General features: G+C 37.9%; 1 protein-coding gene across 1 annotated transcript in view; it reads right to left on the bottom strand.

Annotated features, from left to right (window-relative positions):
- Positions 1-19106, bottom strand: part of CFAP58 (cilia and flagella associated protein 58) — a 58403-nt gene that overhangs the window by 25532 nt on the left and 13765 nt on the right. Inside the window, exons 7-14 of the mRNA XM_058029173.1 lie at positions 17464-17623; positions 17145-17227; positions 15833-16024; positions 11037-11198; positions 8028-8174; positions 4548-4688; positions 3975-4198; positions 1602-1713 (exon numbers count right to left, since the gene is read on the bottom strand). Of these exons, the coding sequence (XP_057885156.1) occupies positions 1602-1713; positions 3975-4198; positions 4548-4688; positions 8028-8174; positions 11037-11198; positions 15833-16024; positions 17145-17227; positions 17464-17623 (1221 nt within the window). The remainder of the gene's footprint in view (positions 1-1601; positions 1714-3974; positions 4199-4547; positions 4689-8027; positions 8175-11036; positions 11199-15832; positions 16025-17144; positions 17228-17463; positions 17624-19106) is intronic.

The following is a 19106-nucleotide window of genomic DNA, read 5'->3' as shown; positions in this document are numbered from 1 at the left end:
CAGTACAGCTTACTTTCCCAGTACTTTGTGTCTTCTTGTTGGATCTTTCAGTGAAGGACAAATTCTGCCTGCAACTTTTCCTCACTCAGGGTCTCATATCAGCTCTCTCCCATCTGGCTTTTCCCCTCTCATGGGGTGCCTCACAAGGATTAAACTCACACTTCAGTAAAGGCTCCAATAAAGTCCTGCTCTCTTATATTCACTTGAGCTTATAAGGAACTCTGCATCTCATTGTTCTTAATCTTTTGTCTGATTTTATCTAAATTGACTAATCAATTCAAGCATAACTAGGACACTGACACAGATACACATGCAGTGCTTACAACACAACATCATCTCCTGAGAAACCAGGCTAAAAAGTAGACCAGTCCTCAGGATCCCCTCAGTCCTTGATTTTTTTATAGCACTGCCCAAGCATGGTGCCAATTTGTGACTACTGTAGTGATATGAGTGTGTTTGTTCATTAGGAATTGAACCAAAACCCCATCAGGATTATTTCATACAGATCTTGCCATCTGCTGGCCTTTCTGTGTTCCAAATACAAACCAGTTACCTAGAATGGAAAGCCATGATTTCCCCATTACCAGTCTCTTCATACATTCATTTTCCCATCACTGGATGTTTTTGACTGGCCTGATTTTTCTTTGTTACAAGGTGCTGCTAGAGTTTGTACCTAGATGTGTTTAACCTACTTCAGCATCCTGCATTTTATCTCCCTTCCATGAGAAAAGCTAATCACACCATCCACCTTTAAGCTCAGCATGGAAAGATCAGAAATTCACTATCATACTAGTAAGCACAGTGAAAATATTCAGCTCTGCTTCTGCAGGGACAGAGCACATTATCACTCAATATTAGAGAAGCTAAGCAACCCAGGCTGGCATCAGATCAGAGATCCATGCAACTGAGGAATGTCAGATGGCACTGACTTACATCAAAAATATCCAGTGATGCCAACTGATGCTCATATATTTCATCTATGCTTGATGGATTTTTTATTTTTCCCCTTCACTTGGCAGGTTCAAATCATGTGAAAACTTAGATTTGCTGTTTATGTAAAGCAGTTGAACTCACATTACCTGGAATTACTATCTTTGTGAGTCCACACTGTTTATGTGGAGGACTCTCTCTGTTTTTTCTCAGAGGTAATTTACCTTCTGACTTCATATCTGTTCATTCTTCAATCTACCTATTCTATTAGCTCTTCAATTACTGGTTTTCTTCCCATATACATTCCCATATACATCTCCCTGCTCAGTGAGGGCAGGATTGTATCTTTCCCCTATCATCTTATTTCTCACCATCCATGTTAAGGAATCACCCCCTTCTAAATTTGCCTAATGCATTCTTATTCCCTTTATCACTTCACTGTCTCTTTACAAATCCCCCTGCAATTTTTCATTGAGAAAGTGCCACAAAAATAGCACTGATTGCATTGTGCAAGGAAAGCATTCAGCAGGTAAGGATTCCATTGGTACTGTGGAAATTTCAGTCTGCCCAATCCCTCCACATCATTTGCATAACAGTAAATGAAACAGGCATTTGCTAGGTCACTGATGTGATAATAGGGGCTTTGGGAACACAAAATCCTCACACATCACCTCTAATTTTCTCCATCTGTGAACTTGCAAGGGCTTCTGCAGTTCTTCTTCCAAAATTTTGCACCGAGTCTGTTCCCTTAACAGTTCCTTCTGCATGTGATTAAACTCCCATCTGAAGACCAGCATAAAATAAAAAGAAAAAACACACCGAAAATACTTCAACATGACCAAGGCACTAATGTGGGCATTAACAAATCATTCTCCCATGCACTATGATGCACAGGAAGCACTGCATGGAAAGCACAAAGAGGCACTTTGCCACTGCAGCAATACTGTGGTGGCAAATGTATCAATACAACAGCACTGAACAGGTGGAACCATAAAATAACACACTTGGACCTCTTCACTTGCTTCATTAAGAACGGCTCAGAAAAGAGGCTCCCAGGGAATCTACTCCACAGACTACTGGAACTCGCTCTTCACATCTTCCCATGTACATTAAGGCCAGAAGGACAGTTAGTTTATAAACCTACAAATCAGTCATGGATCATATCCAGTTACTCCAGTGTTGAATCTAACAGCTTGTGTTTGAAAGGGTTTAAATCTACATGGCTCACACAATGCATCAAATAAAACACACTCCAGGACCTAAGCATGATGGACACCATTCCTAAGAGAACTGAACTTTGATTTCTTTTATTACATCTCCTCAAGGAATTTCAGAGGTGACTTGCTGAATTTAAAATTAACTGAGCACTACCAAGATTCTTCAACAACTAGGTTTTTTTGGTGGTGATAGGAGGTTTAAGGGCAGGTAAAAAAGGCATATTTTGTAATTATCTGACCCTTATCACTCTAGTGGTGGGATCCTCTAAATTCTCCAGTGTCAAAAGGGGGTGAAAGATTGTGATGTGCCTCCTCCACTACCGAATCTTTTCCTACTAAACTCAGAATTGCATTTAGCTCACTAGAGAGAAAAAGGTCTTTTTTTAACTGTGAGGTTGGACAAGGTTATGGAAGAGGGAAAAAAACCTCACATTTCCAATTGGCAAATCGGGAAAGCTAATTAGCAGCACAAGTGATAAATGGAATCTTTTCGACAGGCAGTTTTCATGATGGTTTTGGACTTCATTAAAGTATGAGATTGCTGCTGCAGTTAGCAAGAATTGATCCACCCATCATGGCATGCAGCACACTACACTTCAATACTATCACTGAGTTTCAATACAGTAACAGACTTTCAGCTGAATGCATTTGGGCAGCAAGTTCAAATTCCATTCCTATCTGCAGTCAGTCGATGAAAACTGCAATTGGTAATGCTGTGTGCCCAGTTCTCCTTTCTGTTTCACCAAATCAAACTGGCATAATTCCACTGGAGTCAATGGGACTGACCATGGACTGAAGTTAATTTGTTCTGCTGAAAGCCACAGAACCACACTGATAAAGTAAAGATCTCACCCAAAACTGTGATAGCTATACCAAATTGGTTCAATGGTTATCTGCTAAAACATAACTGCCTCTCCTTGCAAATCAAGACTGATTCTTAGAAAATATCCAGTTTCCCATCAGGAAAGAATACACCTCAAATACATGAGGGGCAAACAAGAAAGGAAGCATTAAGCTGGAGAAGGAGGAGATAAATCAGGTTTGGGCTATTAAATTACTCTTTTAAAGAAACAAAACCTTCAGTGAAAATTTAACTAAAACTTTCTCAGAGTTCATCAGATTTGCATCTAAATCTAGAAGGCGAGAGCTCTGAAAACAGGATTTCGTTCTGAATATGCCAAGTGTCTCCCATATTCAGTGGATTGCTTAACCAAAAGGAGTTCCACTAATCTAGGCCTTGTACCACTGTACCACTTAGGAGCTCACTGGACTGTGAACACATTTTCTGCTGCTGTCAGGTTTATTCTGTAGGCAGTAACTCACAGTACAAGGGGAAATACGGAAACTATTTCAACTTTAGCCAAGATCTCTTCTTTCCTTATTATGATATTTCAATTTTCCTAATTGTTGGTAAATTGTTTAATGAATTTAATCCAGTCTGTGTTTGAGATCAAACAAAAAAAAACCTTTCTCCAAGGTTGATACAAGTCTTTATTATGTATAAACCATATTTTCTGTCTCAAACACAAAACCAAGGCTGCAGTCACTATGGAAATGTATTCCATTGGGTTTCCTACCTGAGCTCCTGCACGTTAGCCACACTCTTGCCAAGTACTCTTGGCAACTTTAGACAAGATCTCTTCTTTCCTTATTATGATATTTCAATTTTCCTATTTGTTGGTAAATTGCTTAATTAATTTAAATCAGTCTGGGTTTGAGGTCAAAACAAAAAAACCCCTTCTCCAAGGTTGATACAAGTCTCTACTGTCTCAAACACAAAACCATGGCTGCAGTCACTATGGAAATGTATTCCACTGGGTTTCCTACCTGAGCTCCTGCACGTTAGCCACACTCTTGCCAAGTATTCCCTTCTCACGCCGTAGTTTTTTGATCTCCAGCTTGAGAATCCTCATGTCCTCCGCCCGCTGCCGGTACTCGTTCTCGCCGCGGTTCAGGACGGACTGCTGGATTTTGATCTTCTCGTAGAGCAGCGCCACCTCGTCATTGCGGCGAATCAGCTGCGTCACCAGGGCATGTCTCTCACCAACCACCTGTGGGCACCGGGCAAAGCCATCAACTCACACTTCCTTCACACAACCCCAGAGTATCGTGGCTATGCTCGGATCAGTCAAAATCATAGACATTAAGAGGTTTCACTGCTATTAATTAAAGAAAGATGGCAAGAATCTAATGATTTCCCCCACAAGGGTTTGATCGCCTTGAAGAGTACAAACTGCAGATTTTGTTCACTTCAGTATCTTAACATTTTGGTTTTAATGGCATTATAAAGCTTCAGTACTCCCAAATTCACTGTAGCTAAAAATCTTTGTCTTAAAATACACTGCACAAATGAGGGAACAGAATGCAGGGTCTTTGAAAACTCAAATTAGGGATTCCAACCTTGTCAAATTCTCTCTTTTGCTTCATTCTCTCTACCTCAGCTTCAGCAATGATGTTTAGGAGTCTTTTCTCTTCTGCCTCCTGATTTTCAATGTAGGCTTTGACTTCCTGAGCCTCTTTTGTCATCTTAAGCAGTTCTGCCTGATGGATATAAAGAATACAGGTGAACAACTGTTAAATAATAACTTCCCATTATAGAAACCTACAAGTAAGAGTTACTTACAAATATTTCATACATTATTTTACCTTCCTGAGAGGTAAACATTTTGTTAGTTTTTGAGAACTGATCACCAAGATAAGCAAGCATGAAGACACATAAAGAAATAATATAAACACTACTTTAATGTAATTGTCTTATACACAATAGAAATTTGAAAGTATTTTTATCTATGACAATTGTTCAAGTTGTAATTCAGGGATACCTCTTTTTTTTTTTTAATTTTACTACACATATTTAGAAAGCTTTTCAGTGGAGTTGCTATTCATAGTCAGTCTGGGATGTGAGAAAGAACAGTTCACCTTGCTGATAAGGGCAACAATCTCTGCTGTATAGTAAAAAACAGCATCAACTCAAGAAAGGCTTCAGACTGGAGTAAAAGGATTGGTGGCAACCAGGAAAGGAACAGCAAGATTTAAGAGCCACAACACTTTGTTTAGTGGATGTGTTAAATGAGGAAGACTGTGAAAAGAGGGGCTGTTCTGAAGCAAGAAGGAGCAATACAATGCTACAGCAACTGCCCAGCACCAATACAGACTAACACTGGAATCTGGCCAGTCATTCTATCCCACTGTCACAAAATTTGCAATTTAAGGCATGTATGTAGATAGAAATAACAGGGTCTTCCTGGATTATTAGAAGTTTTTATCACTGCTAGGTAATTAGAGCCAAGGTGGAACTAGCTAACCACACTTCATTTTCATAGCTTTGAAAACTTTCAAGCCTCAACTCAAAGACCTTACCACAACTCTGACCCTTATAAAGAATGATGTTCAAAATAAGCATCATCCAATGCTGAAAGATTGAGCCTGTGATGAAGGGTGCACCCGCAAAAACATTGATTTAAGACCAACAGTTCCATCATAATAATAAAAGAGCTCGTTCCATTCTTATTTTCTTTAATAAAATTCTCATTTTCCTATATGTGTAAGACATAGCTCTCTTAGTCAGTGTCAGATATTCATCAGCTGAATAAAAATGCAAGTCACTTCATGCTGAAATTCAATAAACACTGTACAAAAGCAACCCACAAATGTAAAACTGCTCTTGTGTTCACCATTGCTGATAATATTGTTTTAATAGATCACAAATCTATGGTACTCTTATGTCAGAAAAATATGAATTGTAAACAAGAAGTGGCATTAGATGTGGTCAGCAAACACTCATATAAACAAATCTCACTAGAATGCACTCAGTTTAAATAAATCTGAGCTGTCTTGAATAGTAAGGAACATAAATACTTAAAGCCACACAAGGATTTTCAGTTAGACTAAATCTGCCCAGAACCACAGTACGAAGGTCTCTGTACATCAAGTAAAATGAAATTAATAAACACAGTCACTGTGCAAGCAGAAAAATGGTCACGTCTGAAACTGCTGTAAATCAGCACAGCTCACCTGAAGTCAGTTCGAGAATTTGTAAGAACTGAAGAACAGTCAGCAAGAAAAAATAACATATATGGGACCTACACCAATATCTCAAACCAAACTCAAACTAAATCCTTGTTTAGACTCTGAAGTATTATTGCAAATGATATTTTTACTGATATGCTCTACTAGAGGTAGGAGGAAAGCAGGAGTCTTGTAAAAGTTATAACTGGGACTGAACACAGAATACTGAAATAAAAAGTCAGATTTTATATTCAGATTTCCAGAAAAAATGTGCATAAACACCTACAAAATTATATTAATCACTTGACTTGCCAGCAGCTCCAATCTTGAGGGCCATTGATTTTTATTTTTTTTCAATATTCAGATCCTTTGTCTAACAACTCTAATCTGCAGCCAAGCATGAAGGCCAACTGAAGCCAAAAGATGTCATTGAACTGGCTTTAAAGCTTGGATTTACCATGATTACATATTTTTAAGGCCTTTATGCCATCTGAGGTGAGCATGTCTGTATAATCTCATTCCTATGAATCCCAGTCCTCCATGATTTAGCACATTCTTTAAGCTTATTTCCCAGGAACAGCTTTCTTACTTCCTTCACATCAGTCCAAACAAGACAAATTTATGCTGGCTTGCAACACAAATAATTGGCTTCTTTTGTGTCTGTGACAATCAGCTGCCTCTGAATTCTCTTCTAGTTTAGCACTCAGCAGTGACACTCAGGTAGAAGCCCACAGTGCCCTGAAGCAAGTCAGTAATGTCATGTCAGTGTATGGACAAACCTGCTGGTGAATAACTGAGTGGGTAAACCATGCAGCAATCATGTTTGTCAAACAAATGGCAGACAGTTCTGAGGTGATGAGACAGAATTGGGGACTAGTTGAGGCTGAAAGCCGCTCACAGGGAATGAGATGCTGTTTGACTTCTCCATCACTGATAGAACATCTCTGAGACAGACTAGGTACAAGAATACAAATTCATCACCTTTTTACAAAGCCATATTGACATCTTGTCATAACTCTACATGCTGAGAGAGGCTGAAAATTCAAGGAGTCATAGCAGCAAAGCAATAAACTGACAAAAGAAAACATTGTGAAAAGTGACAGGGAACTTTTGTTTTTTGGGGGTATTGTTTGCATTTTTCCTGGTATTTTTTTTTTTCTTAGTGCTTAGTGAAGATTAAAAATAAACTCCTGTGAACACAACTCCATAAATCTTTTCAGAATACAGCAAATTGGGTTGAGATACCACCAAAAATCTAATAGCTTATCCAAGGATGGGCTGCAGCAGCACTGAGAAGAACCATCCGAGCATCAAGCTTAGATTTCCTTTGATTTAAGACAGAATCTTGCTGCTTTATACCACAGTATTAAAATAACTTTCTCTGCAGAGGGACCTACTAAAAGGCACTGCCTAACTCCCAAAAGGCTAATGCTTGCTAGTTACTTAGAAATACAACATTGTGCAATATAATGGGATTTGCACTTAAAAACAGTAGAAAGAAAAAAGTCCTTAAAAAGTTGAGTTATAAAGGTCTACATTAAAAAGTTTGCTAGAATCAGTTTATACACAAAATCAACATCTCTACAAGCGAAGTGGAACTTTTTACTAAAAAATGTTCAGTCACCAAGAGATTTAACGCTTCCAACAGACAATTCCAGACTCTTTTATTATTGTTATGGGCAGAGATTAAATTTGTCAGAAAGACAGATTTCTGCAACTATTATCTCTAAAGGGTGCTGAGATCTTGTGCTTCAAGTACAGAATAGCTTATTAAAATACAGCAAAACAACTACCACAGATCAGAACACAGTGCAGTCTGGGAAATCATGGAGTCCACCCTTTGAAAGAAAGTATCTGTGTCAAGGGTCTTACTTTCATCCACTCTTTCTCATCCTCTGACTGCTGGAATTTCACTTGTACTTTCTCAAGGGCTATATCCTTTTCTTTGACCTCCTCTTTCAGCTGATCCACCTGGCGTGTGGAATTTTTCAGTTTCATCATCATTTCTGCCATCTCGTCCTAATAGAATAGGAAGTGTGATCACAGAGAGGGTTAAAGCAAGAGGTTGTTTGTGATGTGGAGTTCAGGCTATTTAGATGTTGGAAAATGTAGCAACAGTGCATGAAACTAGATCTGTTGTACCTACTATAAGACATCACTTTTTAATCCAACAGAACAAAACAGTTTCATTAAACAACAGTTTTTTGTTTAAGCCAGCATGACATTGCAATAAAAAAAAAAAAAAAAAAAAAAAAAAAACAAACCTTTTAAAGATACACTGACAAAAATAATGACTATCAGTCATGAGTTTAATAAGACATTTAATTTAAAGTGCTGGACACACTATAAGAACTAGCAGTAAATCCAAATCACTAAGATTCTGATCATATCCATCTGTTTTCATGCTCTAATAACATGCTTTTCCAATAAGGTCATGCATAGTTGAGCACAAATCTTTGCAGAGAAGCTCATTTTGTGCAAACAAACATAGCCTCAGTAAGATACCAATACATGCTAGTTTGCACAGAGGTGCAAAGTTCTAAAGAGGGCTCAGTCTTTGAGAAGGTTCTGTGAAAATATTTAGCACATACTTTAAGCTCAAATACAGAGCAAAAATGTTGGTAGCACTGAAGAGAGATTCAGGTCAGTAGGAATACTTCTAACAGCACAAAGGTGCCTGCCTGTACAAAATTAGCATTTCAGCTCAGCACAGTGACAGCACATGTTATGCCATGAAATGGAAGCTAACAGAGTCAATGATTACACAGATATATTCTTCTGGATGTAACGAAAGCAGCTATAGAAGCTACTACTCCTCTGCCAGAGCCTACCACCTCACAAGGAAGACATCATAATCTCTCATGTGGATCCACCCTCTTCCAGTGCCAAACCAGGGTAGCTTAAAGCTCCTTCAGCACTATCCACCATAGGTTGGATTTACTCGACAAATGAGGGAATTTTACCTGCATGAAGTGCTTAATGTAGCTAAGCAAGATGTTGAGTCATGGCAATCTTCACCCAAGCAGCACAGAGAGAGGACTGATTAGTAGTAATAATATCACTAGGCCCAGCTGTTTGCACATTCAGCCACTTCCATGAAAGCAAAAGTTATTAAAAGCTGTCTTGGGTACACAGCCTATAAATCTCTTTGGTGTTGTAAAAGATGACAGAGATTTAGCACATAGAGCCCAGACATACCTAAATACATTCTCAATTCTTTATTTAATGCAGAACAGTTAAGAACACACAATTTTGCAAACTGGTCTCCTAATCAATGTGCTTAAATAAATGAACTCCTAGCACCAAAAGAAAGCCCCAGGATGAAAGCATCAGCTATTTATATCATAATAACAGCCTGCCAGGATGCCTTTTCCATTCTAATGACTTGAATATTATGGTATTCTGGAGACCACTGGCAAGGTGGGCATAAGATCATTTCACATTAAGCAGTCCAAAAATATTTGCATATTTGCATCCAGCTTTATCTAAACAGGCTTGTGCAAATTTTACTTCCCAAAATGAGAAAGAGTTTGCCATAATGTTCAAAACAACCATATTTTATGGTTTCTTTTTCTTTCATGACTGGGTGACCTGATACTGAACATTGAATAGCTACTTTTCTCATTGCTAAACATAACACTGCCTTGGCCAAAAGATCTTTTGGGGTCAGCTATTTTCTCATGCAGGACTTGCCAGAAGAGTTTGGTAGTATGACAAGCAAGCTATTAAAGTCTAAATATTGGCCTCTAACAACTGGATCTGTGAACAGCATAGTGTTACCACCATGTAACATTCAAAACCCAAAGACCAAAATGCTGCTCCATTTCTAATTCAGCAAACAGATGCCTGTTCTTTATAAATAACCAAATTTATTTAGTGTTTTAAGATAAAAATAACTAGGAAAAAATCAGCATTGTGATTTTTCAACCTTATTTCTCTTGACAGATTGTTTGGGAGCCACAAGAATCCCAACACTGAATCCACCAGACGAGAGGTTGACTAAGGTCAAGTAAAACATCCTACATAAATGGCAAAATGGTGCATTCCTCATAAAATTTAGCACACAGCTTGTTAGGAACTTTGACAGTTCCTTCCCATGTGCTTCTCAAACAAAACAACTACCTTTCCAAACCTAAGTATAGATTTGTAATTTACTATATATTTTATGTCATAAATACTTATTTGGAAATAACCCAAGGCTTAAAATGACAGCTATCCAGGGCCCCAATATCTGCCAATTACAATAGGATTTGTGTAGTATTTTAGATCTTTACGTCAGAATAACAGAATATATCCTTAAGTGCTCTGTTCTCTTCTTCTAGTATTGTTAGTGAGATCCCCAAGGAGGAGATATGAATGGAAAGAATCATCTCCTGAGGAAAATGACACTCTCTGAAAGAAACCAGCAAGGTGGAAGCATTTGGTTCTCATCAGAAGACCCTACTTCAGCTGGGAAAGTGTTTCTCTGCTTCCTAAATCATTATTCACAGTAATGTGCATGCTCATTCAGGACTAAGGAGGCAATCTTATTCCCCTCATACCCTATTTCACATACATGCATACAACTCCTAAAGGGATAAAACAGACTGGAGGCAGGATGGCTTTATGAGTCTGTGGCTCCAGTGTACCATGATTTTACGCATGGTTTGCAGCGGGGATATTTCCACATGATGACTGAGGACTCCTATTTCCAGCCCAAATACAAATGGTGTAGATAAAACTTCAGGGACCTAAAACATTCATTTCCTCAAAACCCACAGGAATGCAGAAACCACTTCTGCCATTGAGCCACTGAGCTTCCCTTTAACAAATTAAAATTAAATCAGGAAAAAAGAAAACAACAGCAGAGAGAGAAGCACAAGGAAAAATGTATCCTTCTACCTTAGCTTCAATCAGATTTTTACTGTACAGGGTCCTCTCTGTTCTCAGACTTTCACAAACAGCTTTTTGCTGTTTTAATTTAAGTCCTTGCCCTTCTATTTCCTTCTCATAGTTGCAGATCTGAATCTGATGCATTTCAAGATCTTTCATGTGATTGAGAATCTGGAGCAAAAGGAAAGGAAAGAAATTAACATGATTAAACCATCATCACAAGATTAGAAGGATGGAACAAAGTTTGTGATTTGAAAATGACAAGTTTAAATCCCTGGGATAAGCAGTTTTAACTACAGATGAAAATTGCTCCAGTCGAAATACAAGTTCAACCTTTCTGACTTGCTTATGTGGGACAAAACTGTATTTTAATTTGATACCTAGGTTTCACTCAAGACTCAAACTTATAGAGGAACACACATTTAACATCAAGCTACTGAAAGAAAATATTGCCACAGATTGGTTGCAATACAATCAACATAAACAGTTTCCATCAAGAATAGACTCCATTCATTTATGAAGCAAGTCTAGATTTTAGATGTTGTTTTGGATGTCAGCTGTATGATAAGATAAATTAACACACGTTTTTCCGGAAGCCCTGCATGTGGTCCTACATTCTAACAACCCAATTTTTTTAATGAACATGTGACCACGGAGTTGATGATTACAAAATGTTCAGATACAATTACTACAATAAGAAAGTCAGTTACTGTAACTTACACTTGGTCTAAATAAGTAGGTAATCACCATTATTTGCTTCTATGAAAGATTAGAAATAATTATGTGAAGATTAGCTAAGGAGAATGGAGTATTGTAGACTATAGAAAGAAGATGATCACATGCAGTATCAATAAACAAAACCACAAAATTTTACAGACACCTTTATTAAGCAGTTACATAAGCATAACATAATTAAGTTATCATAACAAATAATAATTGCTATGTTACAGGGGCAAAAATACAAATAGTTACTAATCATTATGAGGAGATTCTTAACATTTTAATTTAAAAATAGTTGTTAAAAATTTATTTTTGATTTTTCTCCTGCTATACAAAGCTGAAAACAGCAGCACTCAAGGAAGCAGCATTCATACAGAATTCAGCATCACAAAAAAATAAGAAATAAAAACAATACTAAGGAGCACACACATCAAAAACATGGTTTACCAGGTTCACCACCCAGGAGGAGAAAACAATGCCAATCTTAAAGGTAGGGGGAAAAAATTAGGCATTAAAAAAAAGCTGAGGAATCACACAGACAAAATCCAGGAGAGGAGTCAACGTCCAGATGCAGTTCATATTCCGTTTTCCTGACTCCACTTTTGAAAGTAGAGTTTTGGGCTAAAATACATGCTTGCACATCAAAGGAGAAGAAAAAAACAAATGTTTACATCAAATAGTCAATAGCTGCAAAGTTTGTAGTTTACAGCATTATCCCTTCCTCAGCAGTAAAGTCTTGGGGAGGCCTAACTACGGGACAGGAGCTTAAATAATGAAATATTCCACCAGGTACCTCCAACCAACTTTGAAGATGGGGGAGAGCTAAATATCAAAAATTTTATTACAGAAGCAGGAATAAAATTCCAGCACATTGTAGCTGACTTCAGGTGATCCCAGGAACTGCTTACAATGCAATACAAAAACACAATCCCACTTTATAACCTACTCCTGTCTTTTCCTTCGCTGTTTAAACAATCTGCCAATAGTAATAGCACAGAAAAGAAATCAATAAGGCATGTTTTCTATCTGCACTATGGTGATAATAGGCTGGAGCAAGTTTTGAAAGTAGGTCACTGCATTTATAAGCATTTTACTTGTTTCTGATACAATATAAGTGCAGTAAGATTGTGGACAAAGTTTTCTGAGTTGTGCTCACAGGCTAGATGCTGATTTTGCTTTTTCAGGAATGATTAAACTCAAATAATTCTTTCTTATAAATACAGAAAAGATACATGCAGTGTGTCACAACACAGCCCCATGGGAGGCTGAGCATGCTCCATTCCTGTTTAGTCAATAGGCACACTACACCTCTCAGATTTGGCAATGAGGGCACAAAGCTAAGCAAAAAGGATTTGGGATTCATCGTTTTTCCTCTATCCTCATAGCTCTATTATTTGTACACTTCACTATCATCTACTACTGGTTATCTGTTTAGTTCTATAAACCTACTCAATATATCAGTAGTGGTGCTGTCCTTACTTGCTTATCCTTTTTTGACCACTCCAGGAAGTGCTGCCATGGCCTTAGTGATATGTCTATTGAAGAACAGGTTTGCCAAAAGATTATGTGAATTTAAAAAAGGAAACTTATCTTTTCATTTTCCTGGATAGGTTGTTAACTGCACACTCAGCATTTTAAGAGGGTTTATTTGAAAAAAGCCAACATATTAAAAACTGGTTTTGGAACTCCTCAGAAAACACAGCCAAAGAACAGTTCAGATGGAACTGGAAGGTATCAGTGAAAATTTCACTACCTCCTTTTCAGCAGCCTAAGCCTCACACAGAGAAACCAGTATTTTATAATTTAAGAATTTCAATTCAAAAAGGAAAAAAATCTGCTAAAAGTTGTACCCAATAATACAGGCTACATAACAAAGAGCAAGAAACAGATGTTGTTACTTACTTGTGCTGGTTAATCTAGAGGTAAGACTTTTCAACAAGTGGCAGTGACTTGAAAATAAGCAGTCAGCCAAGGCAATAGTTAGAGGAGGAAATCATGCACAAACTCTCACCCTAAAAATATTTTACTGTTGTGTATATGATTTTGTTGACTCTGTTTATCAGTTAATAGTAAATTATTGTTGTCACAATATACAGAGTATTACCACACAATTTCAGAAAGCTTTAAGCATTTGTCCTAACAGAGTAACACCATACCACACCAGAAGGCTTCAGGCATCTGCCCATACAGAGTAACATCCCATCACTTCAGAAGGCTGCTCCCCTTGTTCTTCAGCCAAATCTTTTTTACCCTCATGTTCATGCACTGCCCCTGTGTGCCCTCTGCTCCCTTTGGTGGTTGGTCAGTGCCCCTGGGCACTCCATGGCTCGTTGCTGTCAGTGCTGCTCACCTGCTGCTCACAGCTGTGCCCATTGGGGATGGGGCTCTGCCACAGCCCCACTCCCAATCCCCACAAACTGTGTGATGTGGTAAATGATGATTTTGAAAGATGAATTCTGCAGCTCTGTAGAGTATGTGCTGCTATAAATAGCCAAGCAGCTTTCAGAGCCAGAATAGCTACATCTCTTAGCTACATCTCTTTTTCAGCTTATATGCAATTCCAAAGGTGGGGTGCAACTTCCTGCAAAACCAGGTTGGTAGCAAAAGGTGAGAGAAGAGCACTGACTGGCCATAGCCTTACTACCATCAGTAGCTCATTCCCCACCAGCTGTGAAATGATTTCTGTAGTTTTGACACAGCTTCTCAAGTCTGAATAGGTCAAACAGTGAACCTAAATATGTCCTATTTACATAACAATCCTGATCCTATGTTGTCCTACCCTGCATTTGGACTTGAAGGACAAGACTGCTCTCTCACATACCCCCGTGCTCAAAACTTCTTGCTGCTCTTCACCTATAAGCAGAGTCAGGAACTGCCCCTTTGGTGATCCAAGGAAGCCTGCCAGTCCTTTGGAAAGCTGCAGTCACTGCAGGCATCATTATACAAACAGATCTAGTGTCATAAGCCATTTACTGAGTCTCTGCCTTATAAGAAATGATAGAAAATTTACACCCAAAGTGGCAGGGGGAGAAAAGAAAAAGTAAGCAAACAAACATTTGTCATTGTCACCCTCAAAATACTATGGGCAGCCCCAAATAGAATTAAAAGAAAGAGCCTTGTAGTTCTGAGTGTTATGAATTACTCTCTGGCCCTAGCTTACAATGTTCTTAACTCATATCTACACTGTTAGAAATGCACTTTGAGGGAAAGAAGGAAAATATGACTTTGCAACAAAGACAAATCTCACTTTTGTGGAATATTATTTACAAGGAAATGACAAGAGGTATTCCAGGCAATGGAGCATACACCATTCTAAAATGATTTAAAAGCCCCTGGTCAAATGAAGTTGGAAGGATAATTTTACTGTGAAAAGATAGCAAATAATTTTTGAGTTGAAACTGCTTGGAAGCTAATCCTAGTAAATCAATGAGCTCCTTGGAGGGCTCTCCAATGTGATACTCAGCAATTAATGTAACATGTTAAAAACATGTTCCTGATTTTACTTCACCAGTAATAAAGTTATACATAATAATGGGCAGCAGGAAACACGGATTTCATGCCTCTGCAGCTGCTCCTGGAAAACTTGTTTTGCAATCTATTTTGAACATGCTGAGCTGTTTTCACATACGAAGTAAGCCTTCAAAATGTTAAGTACCTTACAAATATGTTGAGCACTGTTAGGTCTCCCTGGCCTGGATTTTAGGACAGTGGTCATTTGCAAGATAAGATCCTTTGCAGATAGGGCAATCAAAGTGTAATTTCCAAATGCATATGAGTTTCAATTGTGGGACTCATGTATAAGAAGTCAAGAGGCCTTGGTTGGAACTCCAGTAATGGCAATACATGGCTGGACTCCAAGTCTCTCACAGAATTACCAAGTTTCTCTTCCATTGATAAGGTTTCCCTAGAGAAAGCTGAAGCAGTAGCAGACAACATGCACTGACAGCAAGAAATATTTGTACATTGTATTGAAGACCACCAATCCAAGCTTTCTCCCACTGGCATGTTAGGAAATTTAATGTATCATGTTCACAGTTCTGAGAGTAAGACAGGAAAGAACCCCTTGCACAAAGAGCTGTTCCTACCTTCTCTTTCAGCTCACTCAATTCCTTGATGAAACTCTCTCTCTCCTTCTCCAATTGGTAAATAATCTTCCTTTGTTTCTGAGCTTCTATTTTACAATCTTGGATTTCTGTTTCCAAGTTCTGTTTTGACTGTTCATGGAACTTCATCAAATCGATCTGCTTCTGATTAGCATTTGCAGCCTTGATCAAGTTCTAAAGGGAACAAAAATTAATGAGTCTTGAGCTGAAAATGCAACACTGTTACCACCATGACAAAAGCATGCAATTGTCAAAGCGGATTATGGACTTTTCAATGTTATCATTCCTTATCTAATTTGTTCAGTTGAAATACTTGAACCTTAAATCTGATCTGAAAAAAAAAACCAAAATCTCTAGCACAGCTGCTAAATAGAGCTTTTTCTGATTTTGTTAAAACACTAGTGTCTGCATTACAAAAAATAAAATTGACAGGATTGTTTACAAGTGGATATAACTAATGACTGGAAAATCCTTACCAGCTTAAAGGCATTTTGATTGTAAAGCATGCCAACAGCCAGTAACATTAAAGCCAAATACACTTCTTTCTCATGTCTTCAATACAAAGTTCAAGCTTACTTTAAAATTTTGCATAAAGATTAAACAGAAAACATCAACATATAATCTTTACAAAATCAGCTTCCTGGTCCCACTTTAAAATTTCCTTCCCTATACAAAACAAATGTTTTTAAGCTGTCAAATCAGAGCCTCTGCTAGATTCAAGACACAGGACAGTAAATCTACACGAAATAAAGCATGTCAGAAATCATCTTTTAGCACTGAATTTAGTAGATAACATTTCAGGTCTGCCCATAAACCTGAGATGCTATACTGCAGTACAAGAACCTTGGGCTGATGGGAAACAATGAGAAATCAGATCTAACAGCAAGGATTACTACTCAACCAACCTGCCAAGCTGCTGCAAGTGTATCAACACTCTGGTTCTCTTCTCTTAGCAAACACTCAGTTTGCCTAGATTAGTACCAAACTTCATAAGATACAGAGTAAAAGATCTATGTAAAAACAGATATAGCAAACTCTCCGGATACCAAATAATGGGTTTGCAGTTTGAAGTCCCTGATGGTTTATACATTAAAACTTGGAAACCTTCTGTGTTTTTATGGATACTAGCATTATTTCAGTACGCAGAAAAGTAGTTTGTACAACTGCTTAAGGAAATCTTAAGGCTTTAACTTACCTTATGAATTCTACATTTCTGTGTTGATGTGAATGTTTAAGCTACAGGCATTTAATTCTCAAGCTCTGAGGCTTATCAATATGACCAAAGCAAACTCACCTGGTTTAGCATATCCCTTTCCCTCACAAGCCCATCTATGGCTCTCCTGTCAGCATCTGCCTGCTTTTTGCCTGTCTCCAACTCTAGAGAAAAAGAGAAAAGACAGTGAATTCTCTGTTCAAATTGTACAGCTGTTAAAAATGCAGATGTCCACAATTTAGTGGACTTTTTTTTAAAGCCTCGACATTACATAACCAGTTCAAGTAGTTTTGAACAGGTTTTACAACCCTATGTATTAGCTGATGGTAATGCTTATTGCGTACCTAGAATAACTTGAAAGAACTCAGAAAACAGATCCACCTATCTCTTTGGCACCTACCTTTCTCCAGTCTGATTATTTGATTTTTTAGCAGGCTTTTTTCATTTTCTGCATCAACTTTTTGTTCCTCTGCAGTGCGCAGCTTATTCTGGAGAACATCTCTCATTTTGCTCAGCTTTGAAATTTCGAGGCTCATATGAGCAGATTCATCCTCTATCTCCTACAGAATAGCAACAGGGAAAGGGGAGAGAAAGCATCCACAGAAAGAGGGAAGAAAATGCTTTTTTATTTGGTGTACACTTACTCCATGAAACTCAGTAAGAAAACATGTAAGTGCTGTGGGTCAGCTGCAGAAAGATAATTAGCTAACTGAAAAATATTTAATATAATTTAAACAAAGCCAGCTTGGGAAATGAAAATGATAATCAAATCTTACACTTTAGGGCTAAAGATGATCAACAAAGAACCTCGAGCTGCAAACTTCACACAGCACTACCCAATTAGTCCACTAGATTAAAAACAGGCAGATCTATTTTCATTTGAAGTACTAGGCACAGTGATTGTGATGAGAAAGAGATCTGTAGTGTGGTCTGATTGCATGTCCCTAAATAGCAGGTATGTATTATCCCCATCTCTTTTATAACCTATGGCTTTAAAGAAAAGGCAAAATCCAAAGTCTATCTCATTTACTATACAATAGAGGAAAAAATAATCAATCAAAATACTGCATGACTGGTTACTGGGAAACAACCAATAATCACAACAGCAATCAGTCTTTTTCTTTTTAAGAAGTATAACTTTGTACAATTCAGTGTCACTGCGAGGTTTTACAGTCATCAGAGACTATAGTGTTCCACTTACAGCCTCAGATACTGATTCTGTGGGAAGGGGAATCCTGCTATGAAGCATCCTCTGGGAGAATGGGAATCTCCTCAGTTCTCACTGACAATAAGCTTCAAGAGGTTTAAGAGTAGTTTGACAATTCACATTGCCCAGCACACTGCAGGATTGTATTGCAGGCACAATCCCTACAAAACCTGCAGCCCAGATCGTGACTAGGGCTCTTAACCTTTAGCAGCTGGCTTAACTGCTAACTGGGCAGTATCTTCTATTTTTTTTTTGTTCCCAGAAGTCCTTGAGCATGACTCTGAAAGTTCCATCAACTTTTCCTGAAATCAGGATAAGATCATAGAAACAAAATCCTCTGACACTCTAAAGTCCCAGATGTAAGTCATATTTGTAAAGTTTTAAATAATGATGGCATTGGTAATGATAAAACTGGATCATCTGGAAAAGACAGTAATTTGTTTTTCAAATAAGTAAGAAAAATAACCTTCAGCTTGACTAATAAAATACAACAGAAAGAAACCTCCTATCATCCTCCATTAAGGATCCAAATCAGAACCATCCATGTCACATCAGTTGTGAACTGAGCTTTTAATCTGTCAGGGCTTAGTTTCTATCAGACTAACAAGCAAACAAGCTTTTTATTTAGGTGAATTAGTTATATACAGTACAACTCAAGAAGATAATTTTCTACCTGAATTTTCTAATGTTTACTGTTTTAGCCCCAATGGTGACACAAAATGCAAGATATGGTAAATAGCATAATAGCATCCAACAACTATACATTACCCTTTGTCAAGTGCTCTCAAAATACCCTAATAAGAATATGCAGGAATCCTTTAATTGCTCCTCAACAG

Source organism: Melospiza georgiana, chromosome 8, assembly GCF_028018845.1.
Source record: "Melospiza georgiana isolate bMelGeo1 chromosome 8, bMelGeo1.pri, whole genome shotgun sequence".
Classification (NCBI taxonomy): Eukaryota; Metazoa; Chordata; class Aves; order Passeriformes; family Passerellidae; genus Melospiza; species Melospiza georgiana.
The sequence above is the reverse complement of the archived record's forward strand: the minus strand, read 5'-3'. Positions and strand labels throughout refer to the sequence as shown.